This window comes from Cebus imitator, unplaced genomic scaffold, assembly GCF_001604975.1.
Source record: "Cebus imitator isolate Cc_AM_T3 unplaced genomic scaffold, Cebus_imitator-1.0 Scaffold94, whole genome shotgun sequence".
Classification (NCBI taxonomy): Eukaryota; Metazoa; Chordata; class Mammalia; order Primates; family Cebidae; genus Cebus; species Cebus imitator.
The window spans coordinates 270,044-288,508 of record NW_016107409.1 but is presented as its reverse complement, the minus strand read 5'-3'; the positions used below and the strand labels follow the sequence as shown (position 1 = coordinate 288,508).

At 41.8% G+C, this 18,465-nt stretch overlaps 2 protein-coding genes across 5 annotated transcripts in view; one reads left to right on the top strand and one right to left on the bottom strand.

Annotated features, from left to right (window-relative positions):
* Positions 1–2,852: 2,852 nt before the first annotated feature.
* LOC108309501 lies at positions 2,853–16,597 on the bottom strand. The gene is made up of 3 exons (XM_037741140.1): positions 16,317–16,597; positions 8,357–8,837; positions 2,853–3,514 (listed from the first exon to the last, which is right to left on the bottom strand). Exons 1-3 carry the CDS (start codon positions 16,595–16,597, stop codon positions 3,497–3,499), a joined length of 780 nt encoding a protein of 259 aa, XP_037597068.1. The 3' UTR covers positions 2,853–3,496.
* The window catches only part of RNASEH2B (ribonuclease H2 subunit B), a 63,000-nt gene continuing 53,097 nt past the window's right edge, over positions 8,563–18,465 (top strand). For all 4 annotated transcript variants that reach the window (XM_017535874.2, XM_017535871.2, XM_017535876.2 and 1 more), the window contains exon 1: positions 8,563–8,693. In XM_017535874.2, coding sequence (XP_017391363.1) covers positions 8,630–8,693 — 64 coding nt within the window. In that variant the 5' untranslated portion in view covers positions 8,563–8,629. The remainder of the gene's footprint in view (positions 8,694–18,465) is intronic.

The window sequence follows — 18,465 nt, the reverse complement described above, 5'->3', positions numbered from 1 at the left end:
AGCTTCTTGGTGTCAAGGACTGCTTTTTTTCCTTCTTCAATAGCTTCAGTCATTCTTATCCTATAATGGGCAGATCTTACAAGTTTGTATGTGCCTTTTTGTCACACTGCCAAGTACAATTCAATTTTAGGTTGAGTTAGTTACAAGAGAACAGAAAGAGAATATTCTTCCCAGAAAGAATAATTCAGTGCTACTCATACTCACTGGCCCCCTTTCTACATAGTTGATGCTTCAAGAGCAGAGTCTTCTCCCAATCTGATGCTTGAGGGCTATGTTGCTTTCTCTATTGTCACTTGATGAGCATTTGATGGCAGAAAAATTTGGTAAAAGAGAACAATCTTTGCTCCTGAGAGAAATAATGATAAACATGGATTTTAATTTTGCTTTGAAAGAAACATTCTTACAGATTTTTTAACAATATAGAGGGGAAAAATTCTTCCATTACCTTTAATATAATGTCTCCCTGCTCTGATTACCACTAAGCATTGCCAAAGGTTATTTGGCACTGAATTTTTCTCCTGCGCCCCACCCAGTTTTTTTTTTCTTTTTACTAACAACCAAACATGTATTGCTTCCAGCATTTAGAAGACTATCTGATTTTCTACTCACAGGTATTAAAGTTGCTGCCTTCTTATTCTTTGAAGAACAACCTGCTTGACTCTTGTTAGTGTAACTAGTACAGATTAGTACTGAAAGTAATTCACAGATTATTTTATATTGGATGTAATCAATTTGTTTTCATTTTTAAAATTGGGAATACCACAAGCCACGACTGCCTAGCTATCTGCATAAATATTTACTTGAAAAATATTTGCTCAGCACATGCTATGTTTCCATATTACTTTGTCCCAGGCATAGGGACACCAGGGAGGGAAGGAAGGTGAAGAGCCCAATCTCTGGAGTCCTAAGGCCTGGGTTGGAATTCCTGCTCAGCCACTTGCTAGTCGTGTCATCATAGGCAGGCAGTCGATCTCTCTAGATTCTACATTTTTCCTCTGTAAAATGTGGGTAAGCACAATAATACCCTTAATGCTGCTGGATGGCTGAAAGAGATCATCCGAATTAACTGCTCAGTGCAGTGCTCAGCAGTTAGTACTCAGTGAAATCATTGTTATTTTTTGACAATATAGTGGTGAATTTCTAGATGCTATTCTTCCCTCAAGGAACTGACTGGTTTTGCTAGCTGGTGAAATTGGAGGGATTTCGCTTATTCTTGGGAACGGTATTAGGAGGCAGGAAGAGAAGGCACTTAGTGAGACCTGATGGATGAGTGACAGTTGTCCTGACAGTGGTAAAGGGTGAGGGAGAAGGGAAGGAATGAGGCTTGTGGAGAACAGGATGGTCTCAGCATTGGGGATACAAAACCAAGTGTTGGATGTGACAGAGGAGAGAATCACAGGCAGTTCCTTGTTGCCATATTGTGGAGTGGGTAGAAAGGGAGGTAGGTGGTGAGAACTGCAGCTGGGGAGTCCAGGTAGGACCAGATCTCAAGGGACATGTGTTCAAAGCTTAGTACTTTAGACTTTACCTTGAAGACAATAGGGATCTGGAGTCAGTCTGTCAGTAATGGTCTCCTTTTCAAAAAGGTACTTACATAATTTTTTTAAATGATAAAGGAAATTAATTACAGAAAGGGCAGAGTTCATTGTTTTCTCTGAGTACACTGACCATTGCCCGTGTGAGCCTGGTCCTCTCATTTAATTTCTCCTGCTCCTCCTTCCCTACCCATTTCTTTCTCCTACTTCTTGCCATTTTAAAGACACCCATTTTTTTTTTTTTTAACTTCCAGGGTATATGTGCAGGATGTGCAGGTTTGTTACGTAGGTAAATGTGTGCCATGGTGGTTTGCTTCACCTATCAACACATCACCTGGGCATGAAGCTTAGCATGTATTAGCTCTTTCCCCTAATGCTCTCCTCTTCCACCACCCTTCCTGACAGGCTCCAGTGTGTGTTGCTTCCCTTGCTGTGTCCATGTGTTATCATTGTTCAGCTCCACTTATAAGTGTGGTATTTGGTTTTCTGTGCCTGCATTCGTTTGCTAAGGATGTCTATGCAAAGGACATGATCTCAATCCTTTTTGTGGCTGCATAGTATTCCGTGGTGTATATGTGCTACATATTCTTTATCCAGTCTATCATTGATGGACATGTGGGTTGATTCCATGTCTTTGCTATTGTGAACAGTGCTGCAATGAACATACACATGCATGTACCTTTATAATAGAATGATTTATATTCCTTTAGGTATATACCCAGTAATGGGATCCCTAGGTCAAATAGTATTTCTAGTTGTAAATCTTTGAGGAATCACTACACTATCTTCCACATGGTTGAACTAATTTACATTCCCACCAACAATGTAAAAGCGTTCCTGTTTCTCCCCAGCCTCACCAGCATCTGTTGTTTCTTGACTTTTTAACAACTGCCATTCTGACTGGCATGAGATGGTATATCATTGTGGTTTTGATTTGCATTTGTCTAACGAACAGTGATGTTGAGCCTTTTTTTCATGTTTGTTGGTTACATGTAAAGACACCCATGTTTTGGTGAAACCCCGTCTCTACTAAAAATACAAAAAATTAGCTGGGCATGGTGGCGCGTGCCTGTAGTCCCAGCTACTCGGGAGGCTGAGGCAGGAGAATTGCCTGAACCCAGGAGGCGGAGGTTGCGGTGAGCCGAGATCGCGCCATTGCACTCCAGCCCGGGTAACAAGAGCAAAACTCCATCTCAAAAAAAAAAAAAAAAAGACACCCATGTTTTTTAATGTGCTTGACATGGCCTTAAATATGTATGCATCCTTGTAAAGTACATAGTGTTGTTCTTTGTGCCTTTTAAATTAACCTACATGGTATTCTGATAAAAATAATTTCCTGCATCTAAATTTTTTCATTAGATACAAAGCATCTGTGTGTATATGCACATCAATCACTGTGTCACATTGCTGTACACATAATCCATATACGATATACATTGTAGCATTATTTATAATAACAGTTTGAAATAACCTACTTACTGCATACTAGGAAATAGATAACTAATCCTATACCAGCAATGTTAAATATCATGCCTCCATTAACAATGATAGCTCTTGATATGAAGGGATACAAGCTTATGACACTGTTAAGTGAGAAAAGCAGACGAAATAGTCTAAACTGTGACAACCACAAAAATACACATTCATACAGCCAAGGGCTGGAAAGGATCAGAGAAAAATAAAAACAGGTATGAGTATCTGAGCAAGGGAATCTTGGGTAACATTTCTCATGTACAGTAGCTCCCCCATTTCAAGTTTCACTTTCTAAGGTTTCAGTTACCCCCAGTTGACCTTGGTCCAAAAATATTACATGGAAAATTCCAGAAACAAACAATTCTTAAGTTTTAAATTGTGCAGCGTTCAGAGTGGTGTGAAGAAATCTTGCACCATCCAGCTTCATCCTGCAAAGGACTTGAATCCACCCTTCGTCCAGCAGATCCACACTGCAGAAGCTCTTCTCCTCATGAGTCACTTGGTAGCTGGAAGATACTGATGCTGGCATATTGTTAGAATTGTTCTATTTTATTATTAGTTATTGTTGTTAATCTCTTACTAGGCCTAATTTACAAATTAAACTTTGTCATAGACATGCAAAGGAAAGAGCAGTAGATAGAGGGTTTGGTACTATCTCCAGTTTTAGGCATCCACTGGAGGTTTTGGATCCCATCCTCCAGGGACAACGGGGTGCTTCTGTAGCTGTAAGCTGATGGTGTGCTCAGAGACTTGCATTATACACCACAGCATCTTCTACAGTTTTAGGGGAGAGGGAAGATCAGTACACTACCAATCTGCTGCTCCTCACCCCAAAATTGGCAAGGAGCGCCTCTCTTCAGCCAGAAAGGCCTCCTTTCCACCAGCTGTGTCCTGCAATCAACTGCAGCTGTATTTGTCTCACCCACCATGGGAAACAGGTTTGAAGTTAAAAACGTTTTCAGAGGGCTGAGATAAATTTAGTGCTGCTAAATTTAATTATTTTCAAGATTAAACATGAAAAGCAAAGTTCCTGAGTTATGTATATTATTCTTTCAATTGTGCAAAAATAAGACATAATTTGTTTTTGCATGGAAAAATTCTTTAAGAATAGACGAGAAATGTTAACAGTTTCCCCTGGGGAGGGAGATTGGGGATCTGGGATAAAAGAGAGACATCATGCTTTTCTTTAAAAATATATATATAATTGTTTAGGCTTTTGTGGAATTTTTTTTTCTTTTCTTTTTTTTTTTTTTGACAGAGTCTAGCTTTGTAGCACAGGCTGGAGTACAGTGGTGGGATCTCAGTTCACTGCAACCTCCATGTCCTGGGTTCCAGTGATTCTTGTGCCTCAGCCTCGGGAGTAGCTGGGATTACAGATGTGCACCACCATACTCAGCTAATTTTTGTATTTTCAGTAGAGACCACATTTCACCATGTTGGCCAGGCTGGTCTCAAACTCTTGACCTCAAGTGATCTGCCTGCCTTGGCCTCCCAAAGTGCTGGAATTACAGGCGTGAGCCACTGTGCGTGGCCCATGCTTTTCTCGCAAGTATGAAAGGAGTATGTACTTTCTTCTTAAAAACTACGTACCAGGAGAGAGATCCAAGATGGCTGATTAAGAGTAGCTCAGGATTGCAGCTTCCAGTGAAAGCACAGAGAGTGAGTGGACACCGCACTTCCAGAAGGATTTGTATTGCCCATGGACCAGGAGATTCTCAGGTGGAGGAGCCCCATGGGTCACCAGTGTGACTCTTTTGGCCGGCGCGGCTGTCTTGCCGGTGCCCCCGTGCGGCAGTTCTCAACACAAAGTACACGGGACTGGGTGCCCTTTTAGCTGGCGAGTGGAGCTCTGGGAGGGCAGAGTCGCCCATTCAGCTGATTAGAAAGGGGGACTGAGACGGCGAGCCAGGCCAGGAGATTCCCAGGCAGGAAAGCACCACGAATCTGAGCGCCACTGTTTCAGCTGGTGCAGTGGGTCACCGCACAGGAAATCACACAGCAGCTCTGAGTGAACAACGGAGCCCACAGCTCAGCACTTGAGCTCCTATAAAGGACAGACTGTCTCCTCAAGGAGCTCCCTGACCCCTGTATACCCAAAGAGTCACCTCATAAAGGAGAGCTGAGACTGACATTTGGCAGATATCCTTCTGGGACAAAGATAGCAGAAGAAGAAAGTGGTAGCAACCCTTACTGTTCTGCAGCTGCTGCAGGTAATCCCCAGGCAAGCAGGGCCTGGAGTGGACCTCAGCAGTCCTATAGCAGAGGGGCCAGCCTGTTAGAAGGAAAACTAAGAAACAGAAATAACTTTATTATTAACAAACTGGACGTCCACTCAGAGACCCAATCTGAAAGTCAGCAACTACAAAGATGATAGGTGGATAAATCCACAAAGATGGGAAGAAACCAGTGCAAAAAGGCCAAAAACACCAAAACCAGAATGCCTCTCCTCTTACAAGGGATCACAACTCCTCATCAGCAAGGGAACAAGGCTTGATGGAGAATGAGTGTGATAAATTGACTGAATCAGGCTTCAGAAGGTGGCTAATAAGAAACTTCTGTGAGCTAAAAGAACATGTTCTAACCCAATGCAAAGACACTAAGAACCTTGAAAAAAGATTTGACAAAATGCCAACGAGAATAGAAAACTTAGAGAGGAACATCAATGAATTGATGGAGCTGAAAAACACAAGAACTTCCCGAAGCATGCACAAGTTTTAACAGTCGAATTGACCAAGCAGAAGAAAGGATATCAGAGGTCAAGACCAACTCAATGAAATAAAACGAGAAAGCAAGATTAGAGAAAAAAGGCTAAAAAGGAATGAACAAAGTCTCCAAGAAATATGGGACTATGTGAAAAGACCTAATCTACATTTGATAGGTGTATCTGAATGTGACGAAGAGAAGGAATCCAAGCTGGAAAATATTATTCAGGATATTATTCAGGAAAACTTTCCCAACCTAGCAAGGCAGAACATTCAACTCCAGGCAATACAGAGAACACCACAAAGATATTCCTCAAGAAGAGCAACCCCAAGGCACATAATTGTCAGATTCACCAGAGTTGAAATGAAGGAGAAAATGCTAAGGGCAGCCAGAGAGAAAGGTCAGGTTATCCATAAAGGGAAGCCTATCAGACTCACAGCAGATCTCTCAGCAGAAACCTTACAAGCCAGGAGAGAGTGGGGGCCAATATTTAACATCCTTAAAGAGAAGAACTTTCAACCCAGAATTTCATATCCAGCCAAACTAAGCTTCATAAGTGNAGACCAACTCAATGAAATAAAACGAGAAAGCAAGATTAGAGAAAAAAGGCTAAAAAGGAATGAACAAAGTCTCCAAGAAATATGGGACTATGTGAAAAGACCTAATCTACATTTGATAGGTGTACCTGAATGTGACAAAGAGAATGAATCCAAGCTGGAAAATATTCTTCGGGATATTATCCAGGAAAACTTCTCCAACTTAGCAGCGCAGGCCAATATTCAAGTCCAGGAAATACAGAGCAGCCCTCAAGAAGAGCAACCCCAAGGCACATAATCGTCAGATTCACCAGGGTTGAAATGAAGAAGAAAATGCTAAGGGCAGCCAGAGAGAAAGGTCAGGTTACCCACAAAGGGAAGCCCATCAGACTCACAGCAGATCTCTCAGCAGAAACCCTACAAGCCAGAAGAAAGCGGGGGGGCCAATACTCAATATCCTTAAAGAAAAGAACTTTCAACCCAGAATCTCCTATCCAGCCAAACTAAGCTTCATAAGTGAAAGAAAAATAAAATTCTTTGTGAACAAGCAAGTACTCAGAGATTTCATCACCACCAGGCCTGCTTTACAAGAGCTCCTGAAAGAAGCACTACACATAGAAAGGAACAACCAGTATCAGCCACTCTAAAAATATACTAAAAAGTAAAGAGCATCAACATAATGAAGAATCTGCATAAACTAATGGGCAAAACAGCCAGCTAGCTTTAAATGGGAGTATCAAATTCACACACATCAATATTAACCCTCAATGTAAATGGACTAAATGCCCCAATCAAAAGATACAGACTGGCAAATTGGATAAAAAATGGCCCCATTCTTAAAAGGCTTCCAGCTTAGTTGGGGAGATAGCAAATATGGTCAGGTAATTTTTAAATTAAAACTAGAGAAATTTGTTAACTGTAAAATGGAATGAGAAAATTGGACTTTGAATGCTTTCAGACTAAATGTTATAGTCTTACAAAATTGCTCAATTCCTACTGAAGATTAGCCATGAATTCTGATGTGAAAGAACTCATGACTTTAGCTAAGGCATCCTATTGTCTAGCAGAAGTTTCTTCAATAAAGGAAATGTTTGATAATCTGTGCCATCCAATAAGATAGCCACTAACTACATGTGGCCTTTGAGCCTCTGAAATGTGATTAGTGCAAAAAAAGAAACTCGGCATCATAGCTCATTAGGGAAGTGCAAAATAAAATCAAATTAAGATACTACTATACACCTTTTAGAATTGCTAAAACAACTGATAATACAACATGCTGGTGAACATGTGGGACAACTGAAGCAAAACTCATATGTTTCTGGTGGAAATACAAAACAAGATAGTCACTTTAGAATACAGTTTTCAAAAAAAAAAAGAAAATGAAATTTTGATTTTAGATTAGCCTGGCACAGAGGTGCATGCCTGTAGTCTCAGATACTTGGTAGGGTAGCCTGAGGTGGAAGGGTGGCTTGAGGTGAGGAGTTTGAGGCTGCACTGGGCTATGATCACATCACTGCATTCCAGCCTGGGCAATAGAGCACGACTCCCATCCTCCCATCCTCGCTCCCTCTTTCTCTCTCTCTTTTCTTTCTTTCTTTAAAAAAAAAAAAAAAACTACGTACCAAACAAACATCACTTTTTCAATTAAAATGTTATTTTTAAAGGTTTAAATCTCCAAATTTCATGGCTCTTTATAAATATCACCTTTTAAATGTCTAAATTTTTAACTCATTACAAAGTTCTTCAAAATAACAAATTCATATTCTGAGCCCCAAACTGTGCACCTTTTTTTTTAGTGATGAGGACATCCCTTATATCTCAGAATGCACACATATTCTGCCATTAATAACACAGAATGAAACCGACGACCAAGATACATTCCCAAAGAATTAGGGGATTATGCCTAAGTTGCATTCGGATTCCGATGTGACTGCTAATGTCCTTAACTCGGACTAGCTCCGTCCTCCGGACCCACACCCCGTAGACCCGATCCTAGCTCACTCGCTCGACCACGGAGGGCCTCTGGGTGCAGTGACAGAGCGCAGGGCCGCGGCGACCCCGCCCCGCGCCGCGTCATTCGGCGCCCTGCGGCTCGCGGTGAGCACCTACCACTGGCAGAGCTGCGAGGGAGAGGCCGCGACCCCTTCCCGCTGCCTGCGGCCCAGCGCCGGCACTCAGAGCGCCCCTCCTGGCGCTAAATTTAAAAACGTAATACCAACAGCAGGCTGGTCCCGGAAACGAAACGAAACTCGGCCCGCGGGCCTCCTCCCGGGCGCTGCCGGTCCCTCTGCGCGCCGTGCCACCCGGAACAGACCCTTCTCCCGCCATTTTCGGCGGGGCTGGGAGGCTGAGGCCAGCGGCGCCCCGGAAGAGGCGGGCGGCATGGCCGCCGGCGTGGACTGCGGGGACGGGGTTGGCACCCGGCAGCACGTGTTTCTGGTTCCAGGTAAACACGCGCGCCCGGGCGGCTGGGCTTGTCACAGAGCTGGCGGAGCGGCCTGCGACCCCGGGCGCGCCGCCCTGCACCCGGCTGCTCCCACTCCCTGGCCCGGTGCGGGATGGGATTCTCTCTGGGTAACTGGCCCCGCATCTTGGTCACACGTCATAGCCAGCCGCGGTTTTCAAACCCGGAAGCGCTGAAAAGGATCGTGTTTCCCGGGCTCTGATCGCCGGTGGCTCGGGTGGGCGGGCGGAAGCTGACCCAGCCTGCCGGGAGCCACATGGGTTCCGCGTCACTGGCGCTCTGCGGGCCCCGGAGGTTTCTGCCCTTGGGGGTAACTTGGTGTCCCCCACCTCACAGCTGGCCCTGCTTCTGAGATCCTACAGGGCTGGAACCAGGGATCCAGTAGGCTCGGAGTGGCCTCAGACGGTGCGCAGTTTTTACAGGAAAGCAAAGGGACAGGCCCGCGGTGGCGAGGCAGGAGGGAAGGGGGATGGGAGTCGTGGTTAGGCCAAGGGTGGTTCAAAGCGATTCAGGAGGATAATGACCACAGGAGTGTAGGAGCCGGGCCTTTCAGCCCCCTGTGTGGATGATGACAGGCCATCCAGGGTATGTGAGGCTTGGGACAGTGGACAGCCAGTGCCACACAAAGAAGGACCCATTAAGTGACAGAGTAAAAGGAATTTGGCCTAGGGAGTGCAAGCCAGAAAGGTTTGGTTTTTTCATATATGTATAACATTGGAAAAAAGGAAAATCTCATGTTCACTATATTAAATTTTCAGTTTAGCTCAGCAAATGCAGAGTGTTTGTTGCAGTAAATATACTCTGATACCAACATACTTTCCCAGGAATTTAGAGTTTTATTGGTGATCATTGAAAACTCTTACATGACAGACTGTCAAGACTATTTTTTGCCTCTAAAAAAAAAATACATAAAGTGTACGAATTTTAAGTATGCAACTCACTGAACTTTGCATACATATACACTTCCCCAGTAACCATCCCCCAGTTCAAGATGTATACCCTTTCCAATAGCTCCTCATGCCTGTTCTAGATAGCCCCAGGAACCGCTATGCTGACCTCTGTCAGCAGAGAGAAGTTTTGCCTGTTTGGATAAGAGTGTACCCCTTTGTGTCTGGCTTCCTTCACTCTGAAAGATTCATCTATGGTTTGTGAAAATCATTCATGTTGTAGCAGTTTGGTTGTTTTTTTCATTGCTGCTTCTGTTTAATGGTATGAGTAGCCATACTATTTATCTCTTCTACTGTGGATGGGCATTTGGGTTGTTTCCAGTTTGCAACTATTACAAGTTACACTTCTGAGAACATTCCTTTAGGCGGCTTTTGGTGGACATAGGCACTCATTTCTCTCGGGTGTATACCCTGGAATGGAATGGCTGGTTGTAAGTCCTTGTGTGTTTAGCTGTAGTTGACGCTGTTAAATGGTTTTCCAAAGTGGTTGTACTGATTTATATGCCCATAAGCAGTGTATGAGAGTTCCCGTTGCTACACATCCTCAATAAAGATGTTTGGGGTGATAAAACAGCTAATGTGAAATTCGGGGTTTTGACAGACTCTTGCAAAGGGCTACCTGTATACATGCTTTCATTAGAAAAATCATCCTTTCTTCTCACTTTGTCACATCAAGACAATTAGATTTTCAGGGAATTTAATCATTCTTTCAGAATCAAGTGTATTATTATTATTCAGATACACACAATAGCTGATGATAATTTGAGCTTATTATTTTGTTGTTCAGTTTAATCAGTATTGAGATCGTCATTTTAAAACTGTGTTTGTGTCCTTATTGTATTAAACACAAAACCCGCAAAAGAATTAAATATTGATTGTATCCCTGAAAATTGTAGGTTTTAGTATATCTACTGCTGGGTTGTGAGAAGAGTTTCAGTCGAGTTTCTGTTCAAAGCTGAGATCTACTGTGACCTTTTAAGGCATTGGGGGAGGCTGCGCAGCTGTCGGGAACTGCTAGAAAGAGCTGTGTGGTCAGGCTGGCAGGAACTTTAACAGTTAAAAACGAGCTACCGGCTCCTGCAATTTTTCCTTCTTGCCTTTAGTGCCACCTGCAGGCTCTGAGGGTACAACACGGTTTGATAGCGACTGCAGTGCAACAGTTCTCAAGCTTGAGGGCATCAGTCACCTGGGGAGCTGGGCCCGGTCCCCAGAGGTTCTGGTTCAGTAGGTCCTGGGCTGGGGCCAAAGAATGTGCATTCCCTGGAGATGCTGATGCTGCTGGTCCAGAAACCTCTGCCCCCACACCAGGAACCACTGCAGTGGTCCCAAAGACCAGCCTTTGGGAACTGGATTGGGATATAGGAATGGGCAGCCTCATGTGTGGCTCACTTTGTGCTGGGCCAGAATTTATGTGGTCAAGAAAGTACATGTAAGTGCAGAGTATGAGGCTCATCTTCCCAGCTGTAGCTGTTGGCTTTTACAGAAAATGAGAAATCAGCCTGCTTAGTTATACATTCAGGAGTAGGAAACCATTCAGGTCCCTCGGCTGAGGGACCACCATACTCCAGTAAAGTTGGGCCCTTACTAAAGAAAACAAAGATTATTAAACATTTTTCAGAAGTATTTGGTGGAGGCGCTCTGTATTCAGATTTAGAAAACTTTTGGGCTCTGAAGAACTTACTCAGTATACTCAAAAGTGAGCACATGAACCCACAGGCAAACAGAACTTTGAAGGGGTTTATCCATGAGACAGGGTAAAGCTGCCTAACCTTGCAATGATACTTTTTTTCCAACATTTAATTCATGCTGTTCATCGAGCTGCCTGCCACAGCACTGTGTTATATCTTGAAGGATATATTTAAACGTTCGATTTCGGTATCTTTGCCTCTAGTTTTCAGTTTGTTTAGAGAAGCTGACTATCTCAGATAAACAAATCTGGAACTTGGAAGAGATACTTGTGAGATATTCAGACTTGGGACATTGGTTTTCATAGACGGGTGAAGACAGAACCATTTCCCGTTTCAACAAGGCAAGCATTTCTTTTAGTTTGGAATGGTTTTAAATGTTTCTGTAAAATGGCCTGGGAATACTAGCCTCTTTGCAGTTTTAATTTCTATAAGATGCCGTTAACATTTTTACTTTTTGGAAAATAGTAAAAGTTTCCGTCCCTCTTTTTCTATCCTAAAAGTAAATGTTTGAGTCATATTTTTAACATTTTTCTGAAGTCCGTTTTTCTTGTTAATATTACTAAGTTGGGATGCACCCAGGTGTGAGAAGTCACCTGATTCACTGCCTATAGGATAGAAGACTGCATTTATTGCTTTTGGGGGCTGAACAATTAATTGGGTTCATCTCCAAGGAAATGTTAATTGGGAAACCCTAACATTGTGTATGAAAAAAAAAAAAAAAGAACAGAAATCATTTCAGGCCCATTAAAACAAAAAGCAAAACTCATTTGGGTTCACTTAGGCTGATTAAAATGTTCCTTAATCAGTTCCCTGATTATAAAGTCCTGAGGGGAAACTGGACTTCAACTTAGATTTTCAGTTTAAGACAAGTTTTGCAATAAAGTTATCCCCCTTTATTTCATGAGTATACATGTTAAAAAGTATTTTAGGAAAGATTGCACTTATTTATTTCCCCACAGAAAGTAGTTTCTTGGAGTTAAAAGATGGCTTGCTTTTTGGGAGGTAAGAATCCCTGCCTACCTTAGACATTTCAAATACAATAATAGCGTTTTATATGAGGCATCATTCTTATCACAAATGATTATACCAGAGCTGTCTCTCCAAGTGGAATGCAAAAATAGATGTGGAAGGATTGTATAAATTCATGCATTAGAACTATGTTCTAATTAAACGTTTTTAAAAAGAAATTAAATTTAAAAGGGAAAACTAATTTTCTTATTTAATGATGGAGAGAATTTATATTAATGTTTTTTCTGATTATAATCTTGAAGCTTTTTTTTTTTTTTTGGTCCACCAACTGGCATAATTATAGCTTTTTATAAGCCCAAAAGAAATGCCTCTTGTTTTGTGGAAGAAAAACAAGTAAAAGTTTAAAGTGTATGACAAAGGAAGAACTAATATAGGTTTAATTGACTTTTCAGTGACCCTAAGAAACACTGTTTTCCCTTCTTTACCTAATGGCACACGGTTAATCTCCGAAGAAAAACTTAAGCAGGATTTTTGTTCTTTGTCAGAACAGTATGTATGTATATGTTTGTGATTAGAAATACACCTGAGGGCCGAAAGCTTCCTTATTTCCAGAAGAGATGAACTTCACTTGGCAAATGATAGAGAACCTGGCTAATTCAAGTGCTGATTTTAGACAACCTCAGAATAATTAAGCTCAGCTTTTTGGAAGTTGTGTCATTTGCCAAATAGTCTCCTGCAGGCAGTTAGCAACGTAAGAGTCTCAAAGTTTTCCAGCATAGAGCATGTTTAACATTTTCCACACGAATCCTCAGTCTGGCTTTGATTTTGCGAAATGTTTTTTGGTGGCACCTGACTGACCTTTCTCACATGGCCACTGGATCCGCTTCCCTTGCTGTCTATCTGAGCACCTTCTGAAGTGGATAGACTGTATCAGTTGCCAGCTGGTGTAACCAGGCTGTTTCTAGAGCCTGATCTTGTCCCCTTAGTAATTGTTCCAAAATACTTGGATATTTATAAGTAAAAACTCATGACTCCCACATATTTGTCCTCCAGGTCACACAAAAAAAAAATTCATAAAAGGAAAGCAAGCAGTGTTCATGATTTTTTATTTGAGTAACAGAATAGGAACTGCATGGATTCTCCCACATCCTCTGAGCTTTAACTGTGATGCTGAAGAGCAAACAACTCAGTCAGTGTGCTCTGAAGCCTGGCTATAATAACACACACTTAAAAACCAGATTTATGCCATTTATTAGCTCTGTGTCCTTGGACAGTTTGCCTCCTCACTATAAAGCCTCACTTTCATCATCTCTACAGTGGGGAGAGTACCAGTCTCGTGGGGTTATCTGTGGTTCGAGTTACTCATAAGCCTTCTTACACCTCGAGGTTTTAGTCCTGGCCCAGGGACAGAGTAGATATTTCAATAAATATTTACTGAACAAATAAAACTCTCACATTCCATTTCTTCCTGCAATGTCTTTGCTTTTTCCTCCCCTTCTACTTCTATCCAAATTCTCCTCTTTCCTCAAGGCTCTGTTCAACTTTATTTTCCACAAAGCTAAGCCATTTGCTCCAGCCCAACTTCTCTGTCTTGACTTTGTGTCTGCCTGGAATCCTGCCTGCTCTTCACTTTATTTACCTCGCAAATTCCTACTTATCCTTTAAACCCAGCTCAGGTTATCACCTCTACCAGGAAGCCTTCCCGTGGGCCTCTCCTGTTGTTACTGCCCAGGTGAGAGGTACCTCTTTGACCACCTACACATTTCATTGTGATTATTCATTTAAGTTGCATTTTTATATAAATATGTATTGAACACCTAATACATGGCAGGAGCTGGAAAGAATTGAAGTGTGTTCTCCATGAGTGGCCATTCACTTCTCAGTGTGGGCACCTCAGCCGTCAGCTTCAGAGCATGACCTCAAAAAGTAGAGTATGTCACTTAGGATTTCCAGGGTTTGGTTCAGAGGTACCTTTATGACTTCCTTTCCTAAGGATGACCGTTTGCTAAAGCAGCATGGGCCACCCAGTGGCAAGGGGATGTAAGGGATGTTCTGGTCCCTGTTTCATTATCTGTCCCTGAAACAACTAAGCTGAAGTCTGGCTAAATCTCCCCAACCAACGCTGACTCCGCCGAGGGCCTAGGTCTCAACATGTGGTAAGGCTCTCCTGCGTGATCGTGATCGGCTACAATTGCCTGATTGTTTTTTAAAGTTTTTTTGTTGTTGCTGCCCTTTTAACCTGCTTTTGACCAGTTAACTCTTCATTTACACGTTTTTTCTCCCAGTCTTTTTTGTTGTTGTTGTTAATAACTTTAAATAATTAGAATAATAGTACTTACCCAGTATAGAAATTCTAGTAATACAGGAAAAAAAATAAAGAATAAAATAATTTGTCCATCATCCTGTCACCCAAAATAACGATTTTGGAGATATTTCTTTCCAGTCTTCGTTTATATTACAAAATGAATTCCAGTGTTCTTAAATTTTTCTTATTTTTCTATTTTTGCCTTTTTTTCACTGTTTTACTTATTTAATGTAACATAACATTTTGGGGTTACATAAAAGTTTATATGGTGCAGCTCTACATAGAATTGGATAAAGACAGTTCAGTTGATTTAATAAAGAGGTGGGGGCTGTTTTTTTTTCTCTTGATTTTGATGGGGACAGAAACTCACACAGCCAAATTGACAAAGAGAATTTGTATTTTACACTTTGTATTTTACATTGAAGAGGTGATTACATATCACTTCACACAGTAAACAGTACATATTTTGAATGGGTTATCTTTGAAAGTGGATAAAGATTGAAAATACAAATAGGTGCAAAAGTGGTAAAGATGCATTTACAGAACTATATTGGACACAGTGGCAAACTAGAATGTTTCAAAAGTCATTCAAAGCAGGTTGCATCTTTGAGGACAGCCATAGCCTCCTGCAAACATCCCTTAGTGTGCTTTCCTTCAACAGGATACTGATTTGAATGGCTTGTGAGTCTGCTTTAGTATAGCAATTGCCATTTTTTAATGTGGGGTCAATGCACCTGGGTTGTGTGTTACAAAAGCAGACTTGAACTTTCTTGGGAGTTTCTTAGCAGGTTCACATCTTTCCAGAAAGGAGCAGGGGTAGCGGTGTGGTGGAGAACATCGGACATCTGGCCCTAGGGTGTTGCAGTAGCAGGAGTTCAGGGCTTCTGCCTCTCTCAGTGTTAACTTCCGCTTCTCAAACCGACTTCCTCCATTTAGTGGAAAACAGGCTTCACGTGATTCCCAAGCCTCGGATCTCCTGGTGTCTGTTGGGTGGGGCCTCTCCTCTTAGTTCCAGTTTGAAACCTTTCAAAACAGCCTTCTGACTGGTCCTTCTGTGGTCACATGCTGTCCCACCCTTCCCCAATTAGTTGTAGCCAGAGAGGGCAGGCTTCACTATAAACACATGGTGGGAGAGGAGGACAAAGTGGGTACTTGAGGATAAAGAGTGCTTTTCTGGAGAAAGGAAAGGGTGCAGGATAGACAGCACAGGAACTAGCTGCCACGTCATTCACCAGTCGAACTCTGAGCTCTGGCCAGAAAACTCAGCCACTCGTAAGCTGCCTTGCCTAAGGCCAACATTAGGGGTTTCTCAGTTGCTGTAGTCTCTTTGACTGGCTTGTATATAGGTATGGCAGAGGTTTATTTGTATGGAGAATTGGGTTCTAGCTGTAACTTACACTTGCTTTCATTTGGTCAAAGTTTGTATAATTTTTAGGAAGCCCAGCTTCTAGGCCTACACCTTCTAGCTGTTATAACTTTGCAGTACACTTTCATGGAACTGTATTTGACCCTCTTGATGACCTTGGGAAGCAGTTAAGGCAAGCTTTACTATCACCACTTTGCACATAAGGAAGCCAAGACTCAGAGAAGTCAAATAATCTGTCAACAGACAATAGAAATCCAGTGGCAGAGACTGTCAGCTCTCTCAAGTCCTTTTCCAGGACTCCTGCTACGTGCCAGAGGCCACTCTGCTGACTGAATAATGATACCTCGCCACTGTGGGGGAGACCAGAGGACCAGGAAAGGCTGGAGTTCCCTGCTCTCAGTTTGATGACCGGGGATCAGATACACCTCCTCCCCTGGAGCCAGACCTGGTTGCTCTGTCACTGCAGTCAGGACTGCCTTTTCTAGCACTCCAAAATTTTTCCTGCTTCCCACATAGTTCATGCTCTGTACCAATATGTTTGCTGGTCCTTGTGGCTCTGAGTTGGCCATGAACCTGAAAGTTTTTACTGGCTTCTCCAGTGCACAGGCCATTCCTGGAAACATGGTTATTGATAGGGACAACCCTGAAAGAATGGAGATTTTGTCTTCTATGGTCCTGGTGAAGGCTAGTTTCTAATTTTTATTTTTTTCTCTAAAGCTTCAAAGGAAAGTTATGCTTAGGGGAACGTATTACTTCAGTAATCACGTAATTTTCCTGGTACGTGCCTCTCTTGCCTTCTTGGTTTGCCTGTTGTAGACTTTGAAGAAACAAAGAGCTTCAAAGCCAGGAAAATGACCCAGATCTCTTTGACAGCAGTGCTAATGTTTTGGGAAAGGAAGGCATATAGTTATTACTGAAATTAGTGTTCCTGGAAGCTGCTAGTAACTTGAAAATTATGCTGATTTGTCTTGCATGCATTGTATTTGTGTCCTACCAAAGTGTTTCCAAGGAAGTATCTGGCAAATAGGCAGGAGGGTGCTGAGGGCAGGGGGAGGGGGAGTGTCTGAATATATTCTGATGGCTGAAGTCTGAAGAAAATGAACTGGAACCTATTTAGGACGTAGTATTGCATGAGTGTGAGAGTAATAATCTCATCTCTCTTTTTCTTTTTCTGTTGGATCTTCTTGAGAAACCTGAATAGCCTTGATATGATATCTAAAAATAAAATGAATGGTGCTTTGATGTCTGTACTTTCACCTCCATGTAACAATGGGTGTATGTTTCTCAGAGCTTATCTCCTCTGTGCCAAAAATCAGACAGGCTCAAGAACAAATGTCCATTGCTTCCAAGTCATAAGAACAACTGGCAAAAAAGGTGGCTGGCTGTCTCTCTCTTGCTTCTCTTGTGTCTCTGAACTTTAAATGCTTTGAAGAAACTTGTCTTAACCAAGAGAGGGATAAGAAAGAGCTGCCAAGGTTGAGAAAACTACTTGATAAATAACTTCATATCAACTGTACAACAACCTATACTGTATGGTCTGTAGATGAAAAATCATGTTCCATTTTGGCTTGTACAGTACTTTGTGGCTAACTTTAAAAATTACAGAATGGTTAAGTCTGTGCATTGATATGTGCCGTATAACCTAATTTTTAAGCATTAAAATGTCACAGATATGTGGGGGTGGTGTGGAGAAGTATATGCAGCTATGTATAGAATATAGAATATTGTAAACCCTAATAGAAAGATCAGTTTTCTTTTCTTGCCATTGGTCAAATTTGACTCCATCTGTTTTTATCACTAGGTGTTTCTGATATCCCACAACCAGTTTCTCCTGTCCTTCTTTTATGTATTTTTTGATCCTGCCCCTTTCTCTTTTTCATTTTCCCAGCTCTCCGTCCTTTCTCTTCCTTCTGCCCCCTGGCTATGTGGTCTACTGGCTGGATTGTAGTAGCTGGATTGCAGCTGATTAGATGACCCTGCTGGTTTTTGAGGATGAAGAGTACAGGACAAAGGGGGGGAAAGTTTGAAATGTTTACATCGTAGAATAGTCATGTAAAGATCATCGTGCTTTCAAGCTTCAGTTTGTGCTTTTTAAGTTAAGAGATATGGGTCTTCAGATCAAGAATTCTTTACAGTATTATAGTTTAAAACGTTGGCTCTGATAATAGTTGACTGAGTTTATAATCCTGGCTTTACAGTTGACTTGCACTTTGATCTTAAGGCAAATTTTTCATCCAAAAAAAGTGGAAATTAATATAGCACCTATTATGTGTACAATATAAAAGACTTAAACAGTGCCTGGTAGACAGTAAATGGCCAATGCATATTAGCAATTATCTTTTATTTTACATTCATTAGACACAGTTTTCTCTTCGTCGCTGTTATGTTTTCTTTAAAGTACAGATGTCAGGAAAGTAGCAATCAGAGTTTCCTTGTTTGTTGAAGGTTTTTCTTTTTCTTTTTCTTTTTTTTTTTTTTT